The 23,901-nt window shown below is 35.9% G+C and overlaps 1 protein-coding gene across 5 annotated transcripts in view; it reads right to left on the reverse strand.

Moving 5' to 3' along the window:
• LOC127443665 (bifunctional UDP-N-acetylglucosamine 2-epimerase/N-acetylmannosamine kinase-like) overlaps positions 1–23,901 on the reverse strand; it is a 44,732-nt gene extending 20,831 nt beyond the window's left edge. The window contains exons 1-2 of one of the 5 annotated variants that reach the window (XM_051702408.1): positions 19,098–19,249; positions 703–726 (exon numbers count right to left, since the gene is read on the reverse strand). Coding sequence is in view for 2 of the 5 variants with exons in the window: in XM_051702405.1 (XP_051558365.1) it covers positions 703–726; positions 4,197–4,226 (54 nt within the window). In the remaining 3 variants the exon portion in view is untranslated. Of the gene's footprint in view, positions 1–702; positions 727–4,196; positions 4,351–19,097; positions 19,250–23,721 lie in introns of those variants that run through there. The other 4 variants (XM_051702405.1, XM_051702409.1, XM_051702407.1 and 1 more) reach the window with 4 other exon arrangements.

The following is a 23,901-nucleotide window of genomic DNA, read 5'->3' on the forward strand; positions in this document are numbered from 1 at the left end:
GATCAGAGCCCACAAAATGCTTGCCGACTCCTTTAAATTATTTCAAAGACCAATTGATAAAACTTAGATGGTATAAACACTTGCAAGTGTTTGTTAAATCCATTTATTTTCACCCTTCTCTCTGGAACACACCTACAAAGTGTTGTAAAGTCCTTTAGAAGAGGTCTAAAGGTATGAGAGATTATTTATATGGACAGGCAAACAAACTTTAACGATAATTATCATCATTCACACCTTGGCACTGCACCAAATAATCCAAATAAAATCCAAATAATCCAACACAGTAACATTCTCTGTTGTTGGATTATGACTAGGCTATCTGATTTTAAGTGTGCTATACTTAAGCAATAAGGTACACGAAGCCATGCTATACTGTGAATGCAGTCATGGTTGACGCACAGTGGAGTGTCTTATTGCTTGTATAAAATGGTTAGTACATGATAATAAAACATTTTCATTAAAACATTCTTTTATAAAGGAAATTCATTAAGTGCCATTCTTGTGCATAGCTATAACTATATTGTATATTTTAGCACAGCCGGAAGTCTGCATTGACCAATAAGCATCCAGGACTGGTAACATTTATTTTAATGTTAAGGTGTTCGAAAAAGAAAAAAAAGAGAGAAAACAAAAACAGAATTGTAGTAAATCAGATCATAACTTTCATGCCAGGGTTGCCAAATTGAGAAGGATTGTACTTACATGAGTATTCCTGACCTGAACACTCTGAGGCATGAAAGCAGAATAAGAAGGAAAAGAAAGAAGAGGCAGATGTAGCTACATCACTTTAAAAAGGAGAGTAAAACTATGCATCTGCAAAGAGAACAACTTGCCTGACTAGTGACTAGAATACACTCATTCAAACCCAGTGGATACTCCCTGACACTTGCTTCTGCACAGCGTTTGGACAATTATTGACTATTCAAATACTTTGAATTTGCTTTAACAGACAAAGAGCAAACAATGCAACTGGATAGTAAGCACATGGAACCTACCAACTATGGTTGTGGGTGTCAAAGTCCCATTGCATTAAGGGAAATGACCAAGCCAGCCAAAGTCAAACAATATTTCCAGGTCCTTATTTATTCAGTAAGTAGGCCTACAAGATGCAATACAGAGATCGGAATAAAATGTAGTTCCTTAAGAAACAATTAAGGAAAATGTATCCCAATGTTATAGGACTTAAGTATGAAGAACCTATAAATCATAATTACTAAACATCAGCCTATATGTGGTACGCATTGTTGTGAGGCATTTTTTGATCACATTTATGCATACCAGATTTATGAAATACGACTAATTATAACACTACCAACCTAATTAAAAGATTTGCGGTTTGCGGTTTGCGTTTTCTTAAGAACACAAAGTGGAGGATGACAGGAAAATCTGGTCATGTCATATGTGAAGAAGCTCAACTAAATGGTATGACAAACCAGTTGTACCAGAGAGCTCTTGCTAAAGACTTACTGAAATGAGCATGGTGAGGCCTGAACTGTGTCAATGACAAATAATGTAAAAGAATGTCAAAGATTATTAAAAAAGAAAAATATTATAAAAACCTAGTTTAAAACGCTCATTCTTAGAAATCCTAATCTGTAAAAGTCTTGATTTAATTACTTTAATGAAAGTGGTGAAACCAAGTAAAAAGTAATAACAAATTTTTTGTGTACACATCTTAATCATTATTTCCAAACATATGTCTTCAAATACATTTTCAATGTAAAAAGTATTTCACCTGAACTAACGTTGCTGTATCAGAAAAGGTCAAAATATCTGATATATTTTAGAGACTTAGTGACCTTGACACACTGTCATGAGGGTCAACATATGTGATATTTTCTGTTTTATTGTTTTCATAAATATTATCAATAATACATCTTTTTTTGATTAAGAGTTTTTTTCTTCATTACAATGTTAGAACTGTACAACAAAGACATTTTTTTCTTTATGCTCCACACAAAAAAAAGAAAAAAAGTCAAAATTAATTCTACTTCAGAAATTAAAAACATGTTCATAATAGAAGGTGTATTTACTGTCTGTATATTTTTGTATTTTTACTGTATTGTTTGACTGTATTTAGTGGTACTGGTATTATTGCATTGTTCAATGTATAAACATTTATAAAAAAAAAAAAAAAAAAAAAAAAGAAGGTAAAATTACATTTTAAAGATTTAATTAATATAAATATACTCGCTTAGCACTTTACTAAGATCACCTGTACACCTACGTATTCATGCGATTTTCTAATCAGTCAACCATGTGGCAGCAGTGCAATGCACAAAAAAATCATTCAGAACAGGGGCCTGGGTAGCTCAGTAGTAAAATACGCTGGCTACCACCCCTGGAGTTCGCTAGTTCGAATCCCAGGGTGTGCTGAGTGACTCCAGCCAGGAGGGTAGAGTCACATGGGGTAACCTCCTTGTGGCCGCTATAATGTGGTTTGTTCTCGGTGGGGCGCATGGTGAATTGAGCGTGGTTGCCGCGGTGGATGGCGTGAAGCCTCCACATGCGCTATGTCTCCGTGGCAACACGCTCAACAAGCCACGTGATAAGATGCGCGGGTTGACTGTCTCAGACGCGGAGGCAACTGGGATTCGTCCTCCGCCACCCAGACTGAGGCGAATCACTATGCGACCACGAGGACTTAGAGCGCATTGGGAATTGGGCATTCCAAATTGGGAGAAAAAGGGGAAAAATCCCCCCCCCCAAAAAAAATCATTCAGATACGGGTCAGGAGCTTCAGTTAATGTTCACCTCAACCATCCGAATGGGGAAAAATGTGATCTCAGTGATTCAGACCATGGCATTATTTTTGGTGCCAGATGGGCTGGTTATTTCTGTAAAAGCTGATCTCAGAATGGTGCCAAAAACAAAAAACATCCAGTGAGCGGCAGTTTTGCGGACGGAAATGCCTTGTTGATGAAAGAGTTCAACACAGAATGACCAGACTGATTTGAGCTGACACAAAGGCTATGGTAACTCAGATAACTGCTCTGTACAATTGTGGCGAGCAGAATAGCATCTCAGAATGCACAACATGTCGAACCTTGAGGGCTACAACAGCAGAAGACAATGTTGGGCACTTTATTAGGACCATAGTGTTCCTAATAATGTGCTCAGAGGGTGTATAACAATCTTATAATCTAATTTAAAGTGGTGTGCAGAATTATGTGCTCTCAAATTGATAAATGAGTTTGTTAAAATTAGTTATGACAAACAGCATATTTCAAATTTATACGCCATCTGGAATTTTACTTTCTTGCACCTGTTTATCTGTCACTCTTGAGCATCTGACGTGTCACGATGACCCAAGCTGGTAAAACAGGTTGACAAAAGATTTGATATTGTGCAGGACTGTACATATGAATGAGTGAATGCTTGAATCTAGGGCTGTGTCGATACAATCAAATATTGATATATTGCGATACTTTTTCTCACCGTATTCTATTGATAATTTAGATTCATATATCAATATATGAATGTATATTTGTTGTATTTGTTGTCAAAGTCTGTTCTAAAGGATGTAACATACTGTAACCTTAACATGAGGTGTTATGTAGTACTGATGAGCTTTTCACTTAGCAGCCCTGCATTAAAATGACTATTTAGAACCCATATTCAGAGATACTCAACAATTATAAAAGAGGGCAGGGACAAGACTACTCCAACACAATGTTACTCCTTTAATATGACATGAATATTACCTCTCTGACAGTATGGTGTCTGTGCTCTATTATCGAGAGCTCATTCACAGGCCCAACTCCCACACGGCCATCACAAATGAGGTTACAACAACATAAATCATAGTTTAAGGCAGTGCTAGGCCTTTTGAGAAATCTACACCATTCTCACAGTTGTCCTGCTATGTAATATAGGGATTCTAGAGCACAGCCCATCTGCCCAAATGTCTACTCTTTTCCCTAGACATAAACAAATAACAGACGCCACGTTGCTTACACCAAGCTATTGCGAGTACATCCAACTCATATGAAATCCACCATGTTTCCAGCACACACACACACACACACACACACACACACACACACACACACACACACACACACACAGACATCATCCCTGCTAAAAGGCATCACAAGACTCTCCCTCTTGGCTGCACATAATCATTACAACCAGTGGAGGGAAGGAAAGAGGCAGAGAGAACAAGCAAAAGAAAACAACAAAATGGCACGACTCACGTGTGGGTTTCTAAGATGTCCCGGCAGCATGGTGTTGTGCAGTGTTATCTTTTTCCCCTTATTTCTGAGTCAAACGCAACCCCTTTCTGTCTGCTCTCCCTCTATTTGCCGTCTCTGACAGCCATTAAAGCAAAAGGGAGGAGGAGAGGGGCCCACTCCATGCTTCACACAAAGCTGCTCAGGCAGAACCAGCCCAAGGGGTGGGGCCAGAACAGGTCTTGTGCACCTATTGGCTGCCTGGGAGAGAGGCAAGCTGGAGGCCACGCCTGAATCCTCTCCAGTCCAGGAAGACATTTTTTAAGGGGTAGGAGTGGAGCAAAATATACTTACACACAAGATGAAAAGCATTAGAGCCCGACCGATATGGGATTTTTGAGACCGATACCGATTTTATAGAGGGAAAATTCACAGATTACCGATATGGTGACCGATATAGCTAATTTTTGAACTGGAATGAAAACAGACCTTTACTATGTGGATTTTTCACCAATTTTGCACCGATATGTCTATGCAAAGGTACTCAGAAGGCTGCTTTCTTAAACAAATATTTTTATCAAAGAACATTTGGCATTATTATTATACATTGTCAACAAATTCTAGAAATGAACACTGAGAAAATAAAGAATAAATAAAAATACAATAAATAGCTAAATAAACATCAGTACTGTTTAGTATCAGTCAATTGCTGACCACTTAAAGTATAAATAATAATGCAATAAATAGCTAAATAAACATCAGTACTGTATGTTTAGTATCAGTCAATGGCTGACCATTAAAATAAAGAATAAAAAATAAAATAAATAGCTAAATAAACATCAGGGGCTGGTTGCACCAGCTATACGTACGTTACAACTTAGCCTAGTTGTGGCTTAAATGGGCACTAAATCACAATTTATGCTCTACTAAATATTTGAGCATTGAATCATTACATTTATGTAGGACGTAACACTACATATAAACTAAATATATACGGAAGCCTCCGACCAGGAGTAAAAAAGTCATTTTTATGTCACTTAATGACATCAATGAGCTCATGTTTTGGTTGATAGGCATCAGTCCTTTCGACATATATGATGATGTTGGCATTTACACTTATTTACATTTACGAGAGAGAAAAAAATGCTTACTTTTAAGTGGCTCTTCAGCATGAAACCATTCTAACGGTGCCGTTTTTAGGGTGCGTCGCCCGGTGTCAAGTTTTAACACATTCAAAATATATATATATATATATATATATATATATATATATATATATATATATATATATATATGATATTAAAACGAATAAATGTCTATTTTTCCAGCCTGTTGTATTAGTATTTATCACCCATCATTTATTTTAGATACAGTTCTTATATATTATTATTTACACAGGGCGAATATACTATTTATTAAGTCTACTTTTATTACGCATCCTATTTTAATGTCTGGAAAACCAGACTTTTAAATATTACATTTTGTAAATGCAACGACTGTAATTGTTCGGTTGAAGGTGGTACCAAACTGTGAATCATGAACAAAACAGTTTGGTGAATAGTAGGGATGTGCGAGACTAGTCGACTAGTCGAATAAACGATTCTGATGCTGCTAGTCCACACTGGAATTACTAGTCGGTTAATATTTCCCCCCATTAAACTGATAAACATTTACGTTTAGCTTTATATTTTTACAGAGGCTGCACTTAAATATTAATATTAATTATTAATGTTACATATTTTAAATAGAATTAATAATACAAATATTATTTAAAAAAAAAAGAGGATTTCTGGAGCAGATACAGAGTTTAATTTCACCTCAGGTTGCGCGTGCTTCTTCCCTCTCTCTAGCGGCGCGCGCAGGAATATGTACTCTCGCTAGACAAGCAAAATCAGCAAAGTAGTTATGAAATCACTTTGGTGGTGCGGGAATCGGCTTTCCAAATGTTTGAAAGTCCCTATGGATGTTTTCACATTTGAGTCTTCTTTACATCTGTGCATGCTTGTACGTTATTTTTCCGCTGAGCGGGCTTTTTCAAGCGCAGGATAGCCACCTCACGTGAGTCAAGTCCCGTCTTTCATCAGACCATGTCGACGTGTTAATTTTACTCATCAAAAAATTTATGCTTTTGAGTAAGTAGCCTAGATAATAACTGTTTTAGACTAGGTATGTCATTTTTTTTATCTTTTGATTAAGAAGGCTATTTTCAGCGAGGTGCCAACTGCTTAACGGGTTAAACTATCTTTTATTCTGTGTGAACATCATGTTTAGAATACATTAGGTTTATTGCAGGCTACATCACAGGCCTATTTTTTCTATCCTATAGCTACTTTTTTTTTTTTTTTTTTTTTTACATCGTAACTCTTTTTGTTTGACGTTCTTTACCGTACAGCTGTCATATTAGATCAATGGTTAATGCACAACTGCACATCGTGAAATAAGCGCAACTTTTCAGCGCATTTTGTTCTCTCTCATAGATTTGGCTTAGTCTACTTGTTAATTATTTTCAAAAATGTCCTGACTGTTTTAATATGTTAAGTAACTTTTACTTGGTGATTTCCATTTAGAACAGGCTTTTAGGGTTGTTCCATTGATCCTGCACTATTCATTCAATTGTTTTCAATAAATATGTCTATTAAATATTTGCTAACGTTGATTCAGTGAATGCGTGCCATGTTGTATATTTAATGTACAATGATCATAATTCAAGGCGAGCACGTCGCAGATAAATGGCCCTTTTCAGTGGAATTTAGTATCGGATTTGGAATAGATTAAGTATTTTATATGCGCCGCATACATTTTTTTTTTTTTTTTACTGTTTTCTGAAGGTTGGTTTCTCTTTAGACTAGTCGACTAGTCGGTTACAAAACTTCCATTTAAAAGACAGTCAAATTAGTCATAGTGCACATCCCTAGTGAATACATGTTTACATGCTGACAACAATGAAAGTAGCTACATGGTTAGCTAGTTAGCTGTAAGCTCGTTGCCACAGAGAGTAAAAGATGGACTTTATTTAGTTTCCAGCATTGCATCTCACCAATTAGGTAACAGCAAAGCGTGAAATCAACACTCAACAGTCACAATCCACCACCACACCATTGTCTGCTGAGCTGCAAAAAGATGCTCTGTTTACCATTCAATCTGCTACATTACTGACTGCACTGACAAACTATAGCTGGCTAACAGCAAACAGATGTGATAAACATGAGTGACATGGTTGTCAGGGACAGGGTTAATGTTATATTAGTTATATAAATGATGGGGTCATTTTTTTAATTAACTTTCCAGTATGTATTTCACAAAATAGTTAGCAATTTAAAGAGATCGCTCAAATCCGCACCGTTTAACTCCGCCCTGTTTGCAGAACCACTGTCAGTTCAGAGTCAGCTCTGTAAACAATGGAGTCGGAGCGCGCTCTGCAGGACAAACTACGCTATGACACCAATTCTAAAGCATTGTTTTCTGCATTATATGTTCTGAAAAAAAGTTTTCATATCAACGCATATCGGTAAAATATACGCCGACACCGATATATCGGTGAAAGGCTAATATCGGCCGATAATATCGGCCGACCGATATATCGGTCGTGCACTAAAAAGCATGTGTACTTTTAATCTTAATCTTATTTCTTTATAGCACAAGAATCAAGAGGATGTGATAAGACCTTTCACAGAGCTGTGATACCACAACACACTTTTAACACTGAAATGTGCATCTCTCCATAACTTTATTGTAATGCTTTTTTTTTATCATAATGTCCCCTGGAATTGATTTTCAGGGGCATTTTGAATTTAATTTGATAAATTAAGTCAAATCTATTTTAATATGATCAATTAGAATAATTATTGACCAAATTAAAACCATCTGCATATCGGTCATAAACATGAAAGCGGCGATATGAAATAAAGATGGTTTATTTATAATTATAAGTTTATAATAATTTTTTCAATGTGTAATACAAAGAAACACCTAGCAAAATAAATTAAATCCAAAAAACGCATAGAATGCAGAGTATGAATTTGTAATGTTCAATCCTAATTTGTAAAGTTTGATTTCTAGTGTTTAAAACTACAAAAACAGAAGTGTAAAAATGTTTTAGAAGTGCAAAATAACCTTTTCCCGTCACATCAATATAATATTTTTTATTTTTCATTGTGGCGCCCATAAAATTTTGGCCTGTCATGCGTTCAACAGATCCAATCCAAATTCAAATTGAAATTATGTATTGTTAGAACAGTAAAACAGCTTTTGCACCTTTTCATACAAAAATTGTAAAGCATAATTCCTAAGCAAAACAGTAATCTGATGTCAAAATAAGGCAAAATATTGATATCAGCCCAAAAATGTCATATCAATGCATCCCTAATTTTAAATAAAAAGAGGAATTATAGGGCATTTTCTGGCCCTCGCATTTTGAATTTCACTGGCATTTTTGCATTTCTAAACCTAAAATGTAACAACGAAAGACCATGATTGATAATTTAAAGACCTGAACATATTGTTTTTTTTTTATTTATTATTACTAATCATTCATATTAATATTATTTATAAATGTATTAATTCTGGAGTTAGGGATGTGCACGAGTAATTGACTAATCGAGTACTCATTCTCCACCAGCTAGTGGACAATTAAAAACTCTTCTCGAATGTCGCAAATAGATTTGTAGGCAACACTGAATAAGACCAATTTTATCCAGTGTATCTCAATTACACTACTGTCCCTCTGAATCTCTCACCAAATCTCACAGTTACAACTGAGTCCACTGGAGGGCGCTGTGGATGTGTGTCGTCGAGGTTTTGGAAGAGAGAAGGAAATATCATTGCGTCTGTGCTTTTAAGCAAAATCAACAATGGCCCTCTGAGGCTGTATAAGGAGGTAGGATGAAAATAATGTGCCTTTAGAACCATTCTGAGACCAGTTTTCTTCAAAAGTTCCATTTATTCAAAAACGCTGTCAGTTAAACCATTGACCGATTAAGCAGCAAGGCAGCAAGCTTTCAGATGCAGCCCAAGTGTGACAATACTTGTAAGAATTCTTATTGAATTCTACTCTATTTGTATTCGGTTCTTATTGGAGTCATGCAAACCAATGGGTGAGGAACTGCTTTTATGGTGGAAAGAAAATGCGAAGCGGTACGAGAAACTTGGAAACTTATCAGACTTGTAGGGGTGTGTGTGCATTAAATCGCTGAACACCAATAGAGCGCATTTTATAAAAAGCAAACTTTCACCACTTGTTTTTTTTTCTGAATAATACATGAAATGCTAAAAATGTTATAGCCTTTATGTACACTATAAAAAAACAAAAACAAAAAACATTTTTTTTCTGACATTTACCGTAAATAATTACAGATTTTTTCTGTCTTTTTCATAAGAGAATATATCTGTAAAATACAGAAAAACCAAGTTTTTCAATAAATCTAGTGTAGTCAAAGTCTATAACTTTAAATTATAAGAATCCACCGTTTTATAACACGACTGTACAATTTTTTTATGGTTTTGAGTGTTAATTTAGTAGATATCAGTGTAAAAACACAGTTATCAGTGTAAAAACACTGACCAATAATTTTTTTTATTTTTTTTTATTTTTTCTGCTCTGTGCGCATTTATTTAAAAACTCAGAATTTTTGTTTTTTATGCATGTTTGCTGTAAATTTTAAGTAATAAACACATTATAAAACCTAATGAAAATCAATTTTACAGAACTGTTCTATAAAATTACTTACAATACAGTGTAATAAAAAAAATACGACAACTGCAACTTAACAGTAATTTTCCATTTTCTTACATTAAATGCATGGTAAATTTATTTAAGTTCCACATCAACAAAGACATTACATTTAACCAAAAACAGTAGCTTAACATCTGCATTTGACCAAACCTGGACTTATGGTCAAATATTAATGATTTAAAAGTAAAAATTATATCTGGACAGGGATATTTTAATCTCTACGCTCTAGCACAATACTTGTTTTTATTATAATAAAACACACACAGTTCCTTCATACACACACAGAAACACCCACCGGGATTAAAATAATAAATGATATTTTGATTCAAATAATTTAATAATGTCAAAATGTTAAAGCTAGGGTGTGCAATCTTTTCCAGAAATTTTTTTTGTTATACTGGTTGAAAGTCTCTTCACATCCTGATAGCAATCAATAATTTAAGTGGTCTAAATGTAAAAATATACATATATATATATATATATATATATCTTCTGTGGAAGGGACAGGACTAAACAAATGATCGACCAATCATTGCATTCGTTCCGAATGTAATGACAGGATGTCCTTCCTGTCTGTCAATCTATATTTGCATACTGCTGCGCAACATATTCGCGCAGACAATCACACTTCATCAGCATGGGTTCCTTGACGCTGTGCATAGCGAGTGCGAGAATGGAAGACGAACCGCAGCTACCTTATGTTCCTCCTGAACCACCAGTAAAAGGAAACAAGAAATGAAAGACCGTGTTAGAAACTTCTACAATGAAAAAACGTCTAGAGCGTGCTAAAAGCAGAATTAACATTGGCGTTGCTTTTCCACACTGGAGGCAACTGCAGGATTCAAAGGGTCTGAAAAATGACACCATGGTTGCTGTTTTTCTTTTGGACAGGTAATTACATGGTTTGATTTGTTTTTGATATATTTTGTTAATGTAATGAAGTTTTGTTTTTTCATGAGGTAATCTGAAACCGTTACGATCGATTCCACCAACACGTCTCTCCTCCTGGCGCTTAGACTCTGCTCTGTGTGCGTGTTCATGTGTGATAGAGGAGGCGTGGCTTTGGAGACACCTCTGAAGCGAGGGCGGGCTCTATGCTTTCAAAGCTAGCTTGATAACTGCTAGCCTCTCTGGATTACACACCCTAGCTTTAAGTAATTCGTTACCCCTCTCTTTAAAAAATGTGGTAAATTGTAATATCATTTTATATTTGGCAGAATACAACTTTATTGTAAACCACAGAAAATGAGGTCCGCAAACAGTTCTGTGTTGTGATTGGACAAAATTGTCTTTGCCGGAACTGTTCAGCCAATGAATGCCCGAGAATCAGTTGTTTGAATCGGAGCACCAGCTGCGCCGCGGGAGAGCTGTCTGTCTGAAGAAGGAATAGACAGCCTGGCTGCACAGAAGTCCGTGTTCACGCCAAGTGTTAATGTTTAGCATCAACTAAAGGTAATGTCTTGGTTTTATTTTTGTAAAATATCCACTGCTTTGCTGGGAGTGAAAACAGCTTACTTTGTTTTTAGTTACTTTATTATGAATAGTGGCCTTCTGATGTCAAGCTAGTGCAAGCTAACAGCAAAGTTAAGCTGTCAAAGTGTACAGATTTAAGCTATCAAAACAATACCAGAGCTGATGTTTTAACCCCTTTAACGAGCTGAGGGATGTTAGTCTTAGAAATTTAATTTGATGGTGCATCTGTTAAGTTCAGTACAGGCAAACAAACATTATTCAGTTTGTAGTGGTCGTTGTATTATTGAGCTTATTTTTAATGTGCTAACTTGGCAGTAAAAGTGAAAGATGCAGTTAGCTCTTGATATTAGTCCAAAGAGCAAACGTTACATCTGATTATTGTTATAAAGCTGACCAGGTCATGCAAAGTCTTTGGTCGTCTTGCATGAATCGCACGTTTGAGATCTCCCCAGAGTGGCTCGATGATATTAAGGTCAGGAGACTGTGATGGCCACTCCAGAACCTTCACCCCAAAACATCAGTGAGACACCACCATGCTTCACAGTGGGGATGGTATTCTTTTCACTATAGGACTTGCTGACCCCTCTCCAAACACAGCGCTTATGGTTGTGACCATAAAGCTCTATTTTGGTCTCGTCACTCCAAATTACAGTGTGCCAGAATATGTGCGGGGTCAAGGTGTTGTCAGGCATATTGTAACCGGGCTTTTTTGTGGCACTGGCGCAGTAAAGGCTTCTTTCTGGCAACTCGACCATGCAGTTCATTTTTGTTCAAGTATCGTCGTATTGTGCTCCTTGAAGCAAACAAACCGTCTTTTTCCAGAGCAGCTGTGGGTTTTTCTTTGTTTCCCAAACAATTCTTCTGCCAGTTGTGGCTGAATCTTTCTTGGTCTACCTGACCTTGGCTTGGTATCAAGAGATCCCTGAATTTTCCACTTCTTAATCAGTGATTGAACAGTACTGACTGGCATTTTCAAGGCTTTGGATATCTTTTTATATCCTTTTCCACTTTTATAAAGTTCCATTACCTTGTTACGCAGGTCTTTTGACAGTTCTTTTCTGCTCCCCATGGCTCAGTATCTAGCCTGCTCAGTGCATCCACGTGAGAGCTAACAGACTCACTGACTATTTATACACAGACACTAATTGCAATTTAAAAAGCCACAGGTGTGGGAAATTAACCTTTAATTGCCATTTAAACCTGTGTGTGTCACCTTGTGTGTCTGTAACAAGGCCAAACATTCAAGGTTATGTAAACTTTTGATCAGGGCCATTTGGGTTATTTTTGTTATCATTATGATTTAAAAAGAAGCCAAACAACTATGTGATAATAAATGGCTTCATATGATCACTATCCTTAAATAAAAGACTACAGAATAGAATAAAAGAATTTTTTTTGTATGATCAGTCATATTTTCAAAATCAATGCCAAAATTTCACAGTTTCTGCCAGGGTATGCAAACTTTTGAGCACAACTGTATATATGTGTGTGTATATAAATATATATATATGTATGTATGCGTATATATATATATATTTATATATATAACTACACTATTTTTTTTCTGTTAGTCAGACAATGTCTCTCATCAAGAGCAGCTTAATGCATCATTTGCAGCTCAGTGGGCAGAGGGAGTCGGGTTTGACACACAGTGCACTTTTTATTGAATCGAATTGTTTTGAGTCATGAATTAAGAATCAATTTAAATCTAATTGTAACACCAAGAATCTGAATCAAACTGAATCGTGAGATTGCCCCAGATTCCCACCCCTACATGGCAGTACCACCATGTCCAAATAATATTTTCCCCATGCAATCCTAATCTGAATCTTTTAATAAATGTATACTGATACAGTCCATACTACAGATAAATTGAGAATTATATAGAAGGTAATTAGTGCTGTTATTCACATTATTGTTTATATTTTAGATACACATTATTATAAATCTTTAAAACCTTAGAAGCATTATTGTAAAGATCCACAGAAACCATTTCTTTGCTTCCATTTGGTGTTTATTTTGAATGGCAGATTCAGTTGTCATGATTGTTGAATTCCAACTGTCAAAATAAAAGATTGAAAGCATGTATTGTTGTTGCGCTTTTATTGTTCTGGCCAAAAGCTTCACATTGTTTTAAAAGAGCAATAGTGTATTGGTTGGTATGTATTTATGTAAAATTAAAGTACACCATTCTTTTATCTGCTGAAGTAAATGTTCACATAATTAAGCATATTGATTCCTGTATAAAACCTGTAAATGAAGAACAAAATATGTATACTTATAGGAATATATTGTAAAACTGGTAGACCTTAAGGTGGTTTTAACAAACTTAAAATGTTATTACATCCCAAGCACTGTAAATTAATTGGTAAGTGTTGCATATTTAATGGATTATTTTCTATGAATTTCTGTGAATATACTGAATGATCACATAAAATAAAAACTTAGATCTGTGAACACACTAACCATAAACTTTTATATATGGTTAATTACATATAATTTTACATTATTTTTCCAGTGCTGTAACAGTGAGATCTCATGGATAAACAGTACATCATAATAGTTTGTAGGCAGGTCAACCAATATATAACAGTTATCCACTGTAAATTTATAGGTTAAGAACATCTATAGACAGATTACCTCTGTTGAAAATTTGTAAATAGGATTTAAAAAACAGTAAAGTGACTGTTAATTTAAATTATTTTTCTTTATTTCACTTTTAAAAATGTGTACTTTGACAGGCGCATGTTGTAGATTGATTGAATAATTCTATGAAACAACATAATTCTGCTTTTATTTAAAAGATAGCAACCTTCAAATTGTGGGCTTTGTATTTATGCAGTATTTCCTTGATTTTATTACATTTTAGAGATGTTTTCTAACAATAAAAATGTGTAATTCTACTAAAATTTGGCTGTAAAATTACAAAGAATATTTACAGGGAAAAGCTGTAATTTTATAGTAATTCACTGTTGAATAAGTATAGTATTTTACTGTAATTTTATGGTAACTGTTTGGCAACTTTTGTTGCCGGACATTTTACCAGTGTTTAATTTTTTTTTTTTTTTTTTACTGTGCAGACTCATAGTTTATATATGTGCACTATCCTAATGCCATAAATTTTGGTTTCTATGTAAGATTCTGGGTGAGTGCAAATTTTTTTACTGTTCATTTTTTAATCTTTTTTTTCCTCCCAATTTTTATAATGCATACTGTTCATTTAAATTTTCCCCCCAAAAGAAAAGCATAGTTTGCTTATTTTAAAACTGTTAATGTAATACATTTTTCATATTTGTTATTTTAAACTTACATTTGAATTTAGTCATCACGAGACATGACTACAAAATTACTGCAAAATGCCATAAACCTAATGTTTGCAATTATTGATGTTTATTGTTAATATTATTTATTAATATAATAGGCCTAAATATTATGACTTAATGACAAACTTATGCTGTTGTCCTCCAACAGATGCAATGAAATACAATATTACTACAAGATCTTAATGACAAATATGATTTAAATGTTTGTTACCCTATTTTTGAATTAGTCACTTTGTTTATTTTGTTTTTATTTAATATTGTGTTTACTATGAATGATTCATTTCTCTGAACTTTTGAGTTATTTTGCTTTGAAACAATCCACAAACGCCAATCAAACTAAGAAAAAAATCTGTTTGAATATGTCTTTGATGTGATTGTCTTTGTGGTCTCTGGAAAAAGAGCCACGTCCTCATATTCTATGACCTCAAACACAGGTGACAAGCAGGTAAAGCTTGCGTCTGTCTGTGATTGAATGGTTTGTGTGTATGTAAGTGTCTGCATTCTCTCTTTATCCACACGTGTCTCTTTTCATCTGTAAAGGTGTGTTGTGTGCCAAGTGTTACGTGGCAAGACTTAGGTGTGGTGGGCGAGGATCTGTCACTGTTTGCATTTCAACTGTCACATCCTAAACTACAAGATTCAACTTAAGCATCAGAAATGACAGTGACGTAAGCTATATGAGCTCTACATAAATGTTATTGCTTTATTACATACTGTTCAAGAGATGACGCCTTAAGTACAAAGAAATCAACTACAAGGAAGTTCTAAATAAAATAAACTAATTTGGTAAACTAACTTAAAAAGAAAAAAATCTAACTAAAGTTGCCTACAGAAATTCATCTTTACAAATATTTACATTTAGTCATTTTGCAGACTAAATATATTAAGCAGACTTTAATATTGATCTGGTGATATAATGTAAATCTTTAGGAGCAAGTGAATTACACTGAATACACAGTTTTGAAAAGGTAGACAGGGGAAGAGATACACAAAGTCAAATTGAGAATTTGCTAATCGAAGATTAAGTGCAACAAAACACAGAGATAAAGACGTACTCCATGACTGATACTGTGCTACTAATCCTCACTATTATGACAGTGCACCTTCCTGTCTGAATGACAACAGTTTTGAGAAAAGCAGTAAGAATCAACCAACATGAGCATAAAATATAGTACCTCTTTGAAGCCCATTCAGAGGAACAGAGAAGATTTTAACTAGGCCTAGATCAAAACAGAGAAACGGCACCGTCTCCAGGTAGAAAGAGAGACGGCACAAGACAAAGTGCCACCTCAACACACTGGACAGTGGACACGCAAATACAACAGCACTGGATGAGTAAATGCTCATGTGCAATATGACACTCCTGACCTGCCAGAAAGGATTTCATCTCATCAATATACTCTTTGTTAAGGTCAAAGCAAGGAATTGTACAACGCATGAGACTGCTGTTGAATGCGCCCTTCTCACATATCCCGGCTTGGAATACAGAAGTAAATAAAAGCAGGATAAACTTGTATAGCGGTGAATGGGAGACCACAGCAAAACTCATTTTGCTCCAACAGCAAAAGAAAACAATTATGCCACAAATGCTGTCGACTGAGCTTAAATAAATTGTATTGAACACGGAATATTCCTTTAATTTTACAATACTATCCATTTAAATAGGATATACCCGCCAAATAAGTAAAATAACTACACTTAGAGTTATGATGAACTTCAGGCAAAAAACCATAGGCTTGCATTCATGCAAAGGTGACAGATGAGTTCTAAATGAGACCTGGCCAAAAGGTGTGTTTTCATTGCAATAATTTAAACCCTCATTCCAACACCATAGCAAAAAGTAGAATAACCATACTGGTTGCTTGCAGTGTTGGGTAAGTTATTCTTAAAAAAGTAATTAATTACTAACTACTAATTACATCTTCTACAGTGTAATTAGATTACTGTACAAATTACTCTGTCTGAAAAGTAATTGCATTACTTATTACAAATTACTTTCTAAAACCCTTATCAACCTCGACCAGAGGAGAAATACAAGGATAGACATGAAACTGTTCTTTTAATTCTAAACAAATAAATTATTCATGAACTAGCCAAAGAATTTAAGGGGGCAGCGTTAAATTAGAAAACATACAGGTGCATCTCAATAAATTAGAATGTCGTGGAAAAGTTCATTTATTTCAGTAATTCAACTCAAATTGTGAAACTCGTGTATTAAATAAATTCAATGCACACAGACTGAAGTAGTTTAAGTCTTTGGTTCTTTTAATTGTGATGATTTTGGCTCACATTTAACAAAAACCCACCAATTCACCATCTCAAAAAATTAGAATACATCATAAGACCAATAAAAAAAAAACATTTTTAGTGAATTGTTGGCCTTCTGGAAAGTATGTTCATTTACTGTATATGTACTCAATACTTGGTAGGGGCTCTTTTTGCTTTAATTACTGCCTCAATTCGGCGTGTGCATGGAGGTGATCAGTTTGTGGCACTGCTGAGGTGGTATGGAAGCCCAGGTTTCTTTGACAGTGGCCTTCAGCTCATCTGCATTTTTTGGTCTCTTGTTTCTCATTTTCCTCTTGACAATACCCAATAGATTCTCTATGGGGTTCAGGTCTGGTGAGTTTGCTGGCCAGTCAAGCACACCAACACCATGGTCATTTAACCAACTGTTGGTGCTTTTGTCAGTGTGGGCAGGTGCCAATTCCTGCTGGAAAATGAAATCAGCATCTTTAAAAAGCTGGTCAGCAGAAGGAAGCAAAATTTCTTGGTAAACAGATGCAGTGACTTTGGTTTTCAAAAAACACAATGGACCAACACCAGCAGATGACATTGCACCCCAAATCATCACAGACTGTGGAAACTTAACACTGGACTTCAAGCAACTTGGGCTATGAGCTTCTCCACCCTTCCTCCAGACTCTAGGACCTTGGTTTCCAAATGAAATACAAAACTTGTTCTCATCTGAAAAGAGGACTTTGGACCACTGGGCAACAGTCCAGTTCTTCTTCTCCTTAGCCCAGGTGAGACGCCTCTGACGTTGTCTGTGGTTCAGGAGTGGCTTAACAAGAGGAATACGACAACTGTAGCCAAATTCCTTGACACGTCTGTGTGTGGTGGCTCTTGATGCCTTGACCCCAGCCTCAGTCCATTCCTTGTGAAGTTCACCCAAATTCTTGAATCGATTTTGCTTGACAATCCTCATTATGCTGCAGTTCTCTCAGTTGGTTGTGCATCTTTTTCTTCCACACTTTTTCTTTCCACTCAACTTTCTGTTAACATGCTTGGATACAGCCAGCTTCTTTGGCAATGAATGTTTGTGGCTTACCCTCCTTGTGAAGGGTGTCAATGATTGTCTTCTGGACAACTGTCAGATCAGCAGTCTTCCCCATGATTGTGTAGCCTAGTGAACCAAATTGAGAGACCATTTTGAAGGCTCAGGAAACCTTTGCAAGTGTTTTGAGTTGATTAGCTGATTGGCATGTCACCATATTCTAATTTGTTGAGACAGTGAATTGGTGGGTTTTTGTTAAATGTGAGCCAAAATCATCACAATTAAAAGAACCAAAGACTTAAACTACTTCAGTCTGTGTGCACTGAATTTATTTAATACACAGGTTTCACAATTTGAGTTGAATTACTGAAATAAATGAACTTTTCCATGACATTCTAATTTATTGAGATGCACCTGTATATTTTAACATTAGATGTTAAATTCACTATTGTTTTATATAGAACTGTTCAATAGTCTATACAGTATTTAACGCAATTACATCAAAGTAACTAATTAAATTACTGAAAAGTTAAGAGTAATCCTTTACTTCACTTTTTTCAATGAAAAAGTAATTTAATTACAGTAATTAATTACTTAGTAATGCATTACACCCAACACTGGTTGCTTGTTTGTTTTGGACATGACCCCATAATATTAGTGTAGTTATGTACTATCATAACCATGACATATAAAATGGTGATCATTCAGTGGTATATGACCTACTTGTAATCACCATAGTATATATCAAAGTACCATGGTATTACCTTATGATACCATCGCTGTACCACGGTACCGTCACAGTACTTTTTGTGAGGGGGTAGAAAATGTGCAGATTTTGATACTTGTTTTAAGAGCTAAAAGACTGCACATGTATTTAAATAATAATAGAATACTAGAATTATACAGCCAAGGACTTTCTGTTTCTACATTCCTTATTTCACTACTGACTCACATAAAAGAAAGGTGCCCTGAAATCAAGCTATACATAAACGGCAGATCACGAGTAATCTGTAAGGCAACTTTACGATAAGTTTGTGTGAGAGAGTTTATGTACACACACACACACACACCCTACAGCTGTTCCAATAAATGCTATCAAACTATGTCAACACATTACTTACGTTTCACGTGATTATCTGCAATCCATTCCCTGAAATCAGACTGGTGTTTATTACATCCAGTACACCAAATGTTGATATACAAATTTTTTCTTTTATTTATTTTTTTCGTTCGGAGCCGGTTACAGATTAACCAGGTGTCAATGCTAGCCAATGCTAATGCTAGAGAGAGAGAGAGAGAGAGAGAGAGAGAGAGAGAGAGAGAGAGAGAGAGAGAGAGAGAAAATCTTTTTTCTCTGTTTCTATTGGTGGAGAGGCAGACGCGTCACAGTTCACTGCTGCCACCTACTGACAGCGCTTGTGCCGGCCTCGTTTCTGATTGAACGTTTCTTTTTTGATATTAACATTTTATTGATTAAAAAACAGGATTGAAGAAACAGAACATACACACACAGAATCAAATTATATCAAATTATATGTCCCTCCTCCCTCCCCCACACTACAAACATCCAGTGGTCCAGCACAAAATGAAAGTACACACACATACAAATACAATTAAATAATAATAATAATAATAATAATAATAATAATAATAATAATAAACAGACAAGAGGAAACACTTTATAAAAAAATAAAAAAAATCATACATTTAAAACTATAAATCTCCCTCCACTGCCCCTCCCCGTGAGCCTTCTAAAAAGGCCCAATTTTATATTAAATAAATCTATGTTGCCTAACCTTCTATATGACATTGCTTCAAATGCCATTACCCTGCCCATTTCTGTGTGCCACTCTTGAAACGAGGGCACTCCATCCGACTTCCATCCCCTAAGTATGACCTGTCTGCCGATCATAACACTGGCTAGGACCCAATTTTTTTATGTATTTATCTGCTATATTAATGACTGCAACATCGCCTAAAATACAGAGTCTGGGGCAAAATTAAATCTGAGTGCCCAATACATCACACATAAAACTCTGAACCCTCAACCAAAATTCTTGGACCTTAACACCACCAAAAAACATGGGTTGTGTCCCCATCTTCTGATTGGCATCGCCAGCAGGTGGGCGTGTTTTAAGACCAAGCCTATACAATCTAGAGGGGGTCCAATAGAATCGATGTAAAATCTTAAATTGCATAAGGCGCACCCTTGCATCTCTAGATGTAGACTTGACATTTTTTGAATCCTACCCCACACTCCCTCCTCCAATACCAAGTTTAAATCTTTCTCCCATAATCTCTTGAGAGAAGTTGAAGCTCCAACCCCCAGACTCTGAATTAGCAGGGAGTAATACACTGATGCCTCATGACCTTTTTCCAGTAATCTGGTAAAAAAGCAGTAATCACCACTCCCAAAGTATCTGCCGCTTTAGGGGGGTGTATGCTACTCCCAAAAATAGTACAGAGTAGGTGGCACAGCTGTAAATACCTAAAGAATTGAGACCTGGGAATCCCAAAATGTTGAACCATATTTTCAAAGGATCTCAACGAACTACTCTCATATAGGTCACCGAGCATATTAACCTCCCTCACAATCTACTCTGTCCAGCAGAAAGGGGACTTATTAATACATCATTTTGGGTTCAGCCATATGCTCAACGCAACATTTTAAATAAATGTCTGAATTAAACACTCTTGGCACTTTTGTCCATACCGAGTGCAAATGCGAGATAACGGGGTGTAACTTAACTTCTCCGGTTAGTTTGATAGAAAGGCTTTGCAATGGCGAAATAGGGGCAAGAACTTCCTGTTCGATACAAAACCAGGGAGGGGCTCTCTCAGGTGGAAGCGACCAATGAGCCAAATGTCTGAGACCGAATGCATAATAATAAAACAAAATCTTGGGTAGGCTTAGCCCAGCTTTGTTAATCAGCCTATGTAATTTACTGGAATGTAATCTGGGACGCTTAACATTCCAAATGAAGTACTTCGCTATGCTATCAAATTGCTTGAAATAAGAGAGGGGGACATCTATAGCGAGAGATTGTAGCAGGTAGTTCAATTTTGGAATACAATTCATTTTAAAAACATTAACCTTCCCAGTCATATGTAATGAAGCCCATCTACCCACATCGCTTGAAAACCTTTTTATTAAAGGGTCAAAATTAACTCTAACTAAATCACCCAAATTTGCTGGGAATAAAATACCCAAATACTTAATGCCCTGTCTGGGCCACTGGGAGACACCCGGCTGAAAAGCTGATACCGGGCAGTACGCTGTCAGAGCCAAAGCTTTGGATTTAGACCAATTCACTCTGTATCCTGAGAACTTAGAAAAGGAATTAATAATTCTGTGGAGGCAAGGCATAGATCTAGTAGGGTCGGAGACATATAATAAAATATAATCTGCGTAAAGCAAAAGTTTATGCGACACACCTCCTGCCACCACCCCTGGAAAATCATCCCACTTTCTAATCTCGGCTGCTAATGGTTCCAGCGCAAGACAGAACAATAAGGGGGAAAGAGGGCAACCCTGCCGGGTGCCCCTATCCAGAGTAAAATAATCTGAAATTAATCCATTCGTTTGAACCGCTGCTACCGGGTGTCTATAAAGTAACTTAATCCACCCAGTAAAAGTATTCCCGAACCCGTACATATCCAAAATCGTAAAAAGTTAATCCCATTCTACCATATTTGCCTTTTCGGCGTCAAGTGAGATGGCAGCGACTGAAGTCTGATCGTTCACCACTGCCCACATGACATTAATGAAACGCCTAAAGTTATCAGAAGAGTTACAGCCCCGAATAAACCCCACCTACTGGATTTACGTATTTAAAATACAAAATATAAGTAACTGTATTCCAATACAATTTAAATCATTGGTAATTAGAATACAGTTACATTTAAAAAGTATTTTGATTACTGAAGAGATTACTTTGCATTTTATTGTAATTTGTTTCATGTAATGTTTAGTTCTTTCAGATGGAAAAATGTATTCATATAAATGATGCGATCCAAAATGTATTTGAACAGTAGTGAAAAACTTTCTTATGATATGTTATATTCATACGAGCAGACAGAGAAGTAAGTTTGAAGTAAGTCTGGAGCAGAAGAAATAGAAATAAACCTTGTGTAAATTGTCAGCTTTATGCTAAGCTAAAATGCTATTTCTAGCCATTTTACATGCACATGTTACCAGGCACGATCATATTTTTTTATCAAGAAAATTCACGTTGGATCATAATTTCTTTTTTTCAAGTAAGACCTTTGATATTAGGGCAAATATCGTATTCTTGATGATAATTTTTTTATTGTTTTCCTGTAAAAATATCTAAAAATCCTTAAAACAAGATAAATTTGATTTATCTTGTTTTAGAAACAGCACTGCATAAGATATTTAGGTTTTTCAGAGAATGTATTTTTAACATGTGTATTTTGTCTTACTGTACTGGCAGAGTTTTTATAGTCAAAACAAGTGAAAAAATCTACCAGTGCTGAAGAAGTAATCCAAAGTATTTAGAATACGTTACTGACCTTAAGTGATCTAACAGAATACATTACAAGTTACATTTTACAGCATGTATTCTGTAATCTGTAGTGGAATACATTTCAAAAGTAACCCTTACAACCCTGTCTATATGTATAAGAGATGTCATAACTTAATCAGTTAGCCATAATTTTTGACAATATTTTAACTTCCATCTGGAATGGATCAGGGATATTGGACGGTAACTTTTACACTTGCTTGGATCTTTGTCCTTCTTAAGAATCAGACTGATCTGGGCTTGCGTCATGGTTGGCGGAAGCTTTCCATTCTTTAATGATTCCATATAAACTTCTAGCAAAAGTGGAGCCAGTTCTGTAGCATAAGATTAAAAAAATTCAGCGGCAAAGTTGTCAGGTCTTAATTACCTCACCAAGCTCCTCCAAGGTTATCTCAGTATCAAGAAAATGTGTTGCTCAGTCATCAGTTTAGGAAGTTCTAATGGTTCCACAAAGTTCCAATATCCTCATCAGTAGACAAAGACATGGATCTATAGAGATCAAGATAGAATTCTTTAAAAGCATTATTAGTATCAATGGCCGAGGTAAATATTTCACCACCAGCAGATTTCACTGAGGGAATGGTAGAAAAAGACTCTCTCTGTATTATATATCTAGCCAGAGGTTCCCCTGCTTTGTCTCCTGACTCAAAGTATGACTGTCTTGCCCTGAATAGCCAAAACTCCACCTTCCATGACAAAATAGTATTATATCTGTATTTCAATCGGGTCAATTCCCTGAGGCCATTAGATGACACTCGGTGCTTCAGCTCTGCTTCTGCACTTTTAATATTCCCTTCCAATTCCACAAGCTCTTGTGCTATGGATTTTTAGGTGAATGAGGCATACTGTATGATCCGGCCCCTAAGAATCGCCTTAAGTGCCTCCCAAGCCACACCCACAGAGGATACTGAGGACCAGTTTGTCTCCATATAGACATTGATTTCAGCATTTAGCATTTGTTGGAATTCAGGATTTTGCAAAAGGGATACATCAAAGCGCCAACTATATGATTTATTTTTCTTCATATGTGGCAACACCTCTAAACACACCAGGGCGTGATCTGAGATTAAAATGTTTCCAATTGAGCACTCAACAACAGATGAAATGAGGGACTTATATATATAATAAATAACAATAAAAACAAAAAAAATCTATTCTAGAGTAAATCTTATGGACTGATGAAAAAATGTATAGTCCCTACCAGATGGGTTCAAAAGTCTCCAAATATCTGTAAGACCAAGATTTTTACACATCCTGTGAAGCGTCAATGTTGCTCTAGGCGGGGAGTATAGACGCGCACAAGATGACAACACTGCATCAGGCCTTATCAGTATAGCTCGTCGCGTGCCAGCATACTACGACAGAACAGCAGCAGCAGTGC

Source organism: Myxocyprinus asiaticus, chromosome 7, assembly GCF_019703515.2.
Source record: "Myxocyprinus asiaticus isolate MX2 ecotype Aquarium Trade chromosome 7, UBuf_Myxa_2, whole genome shotgun sequence".
Taxonomy (NCBI): domain Eukaryota; kingdom Metazoa; phylum Chordata; class Actinopteri; order Cypriniformes; family Catostomidae; genus Myxocyprinus; species Myxocyprinus asiaticus.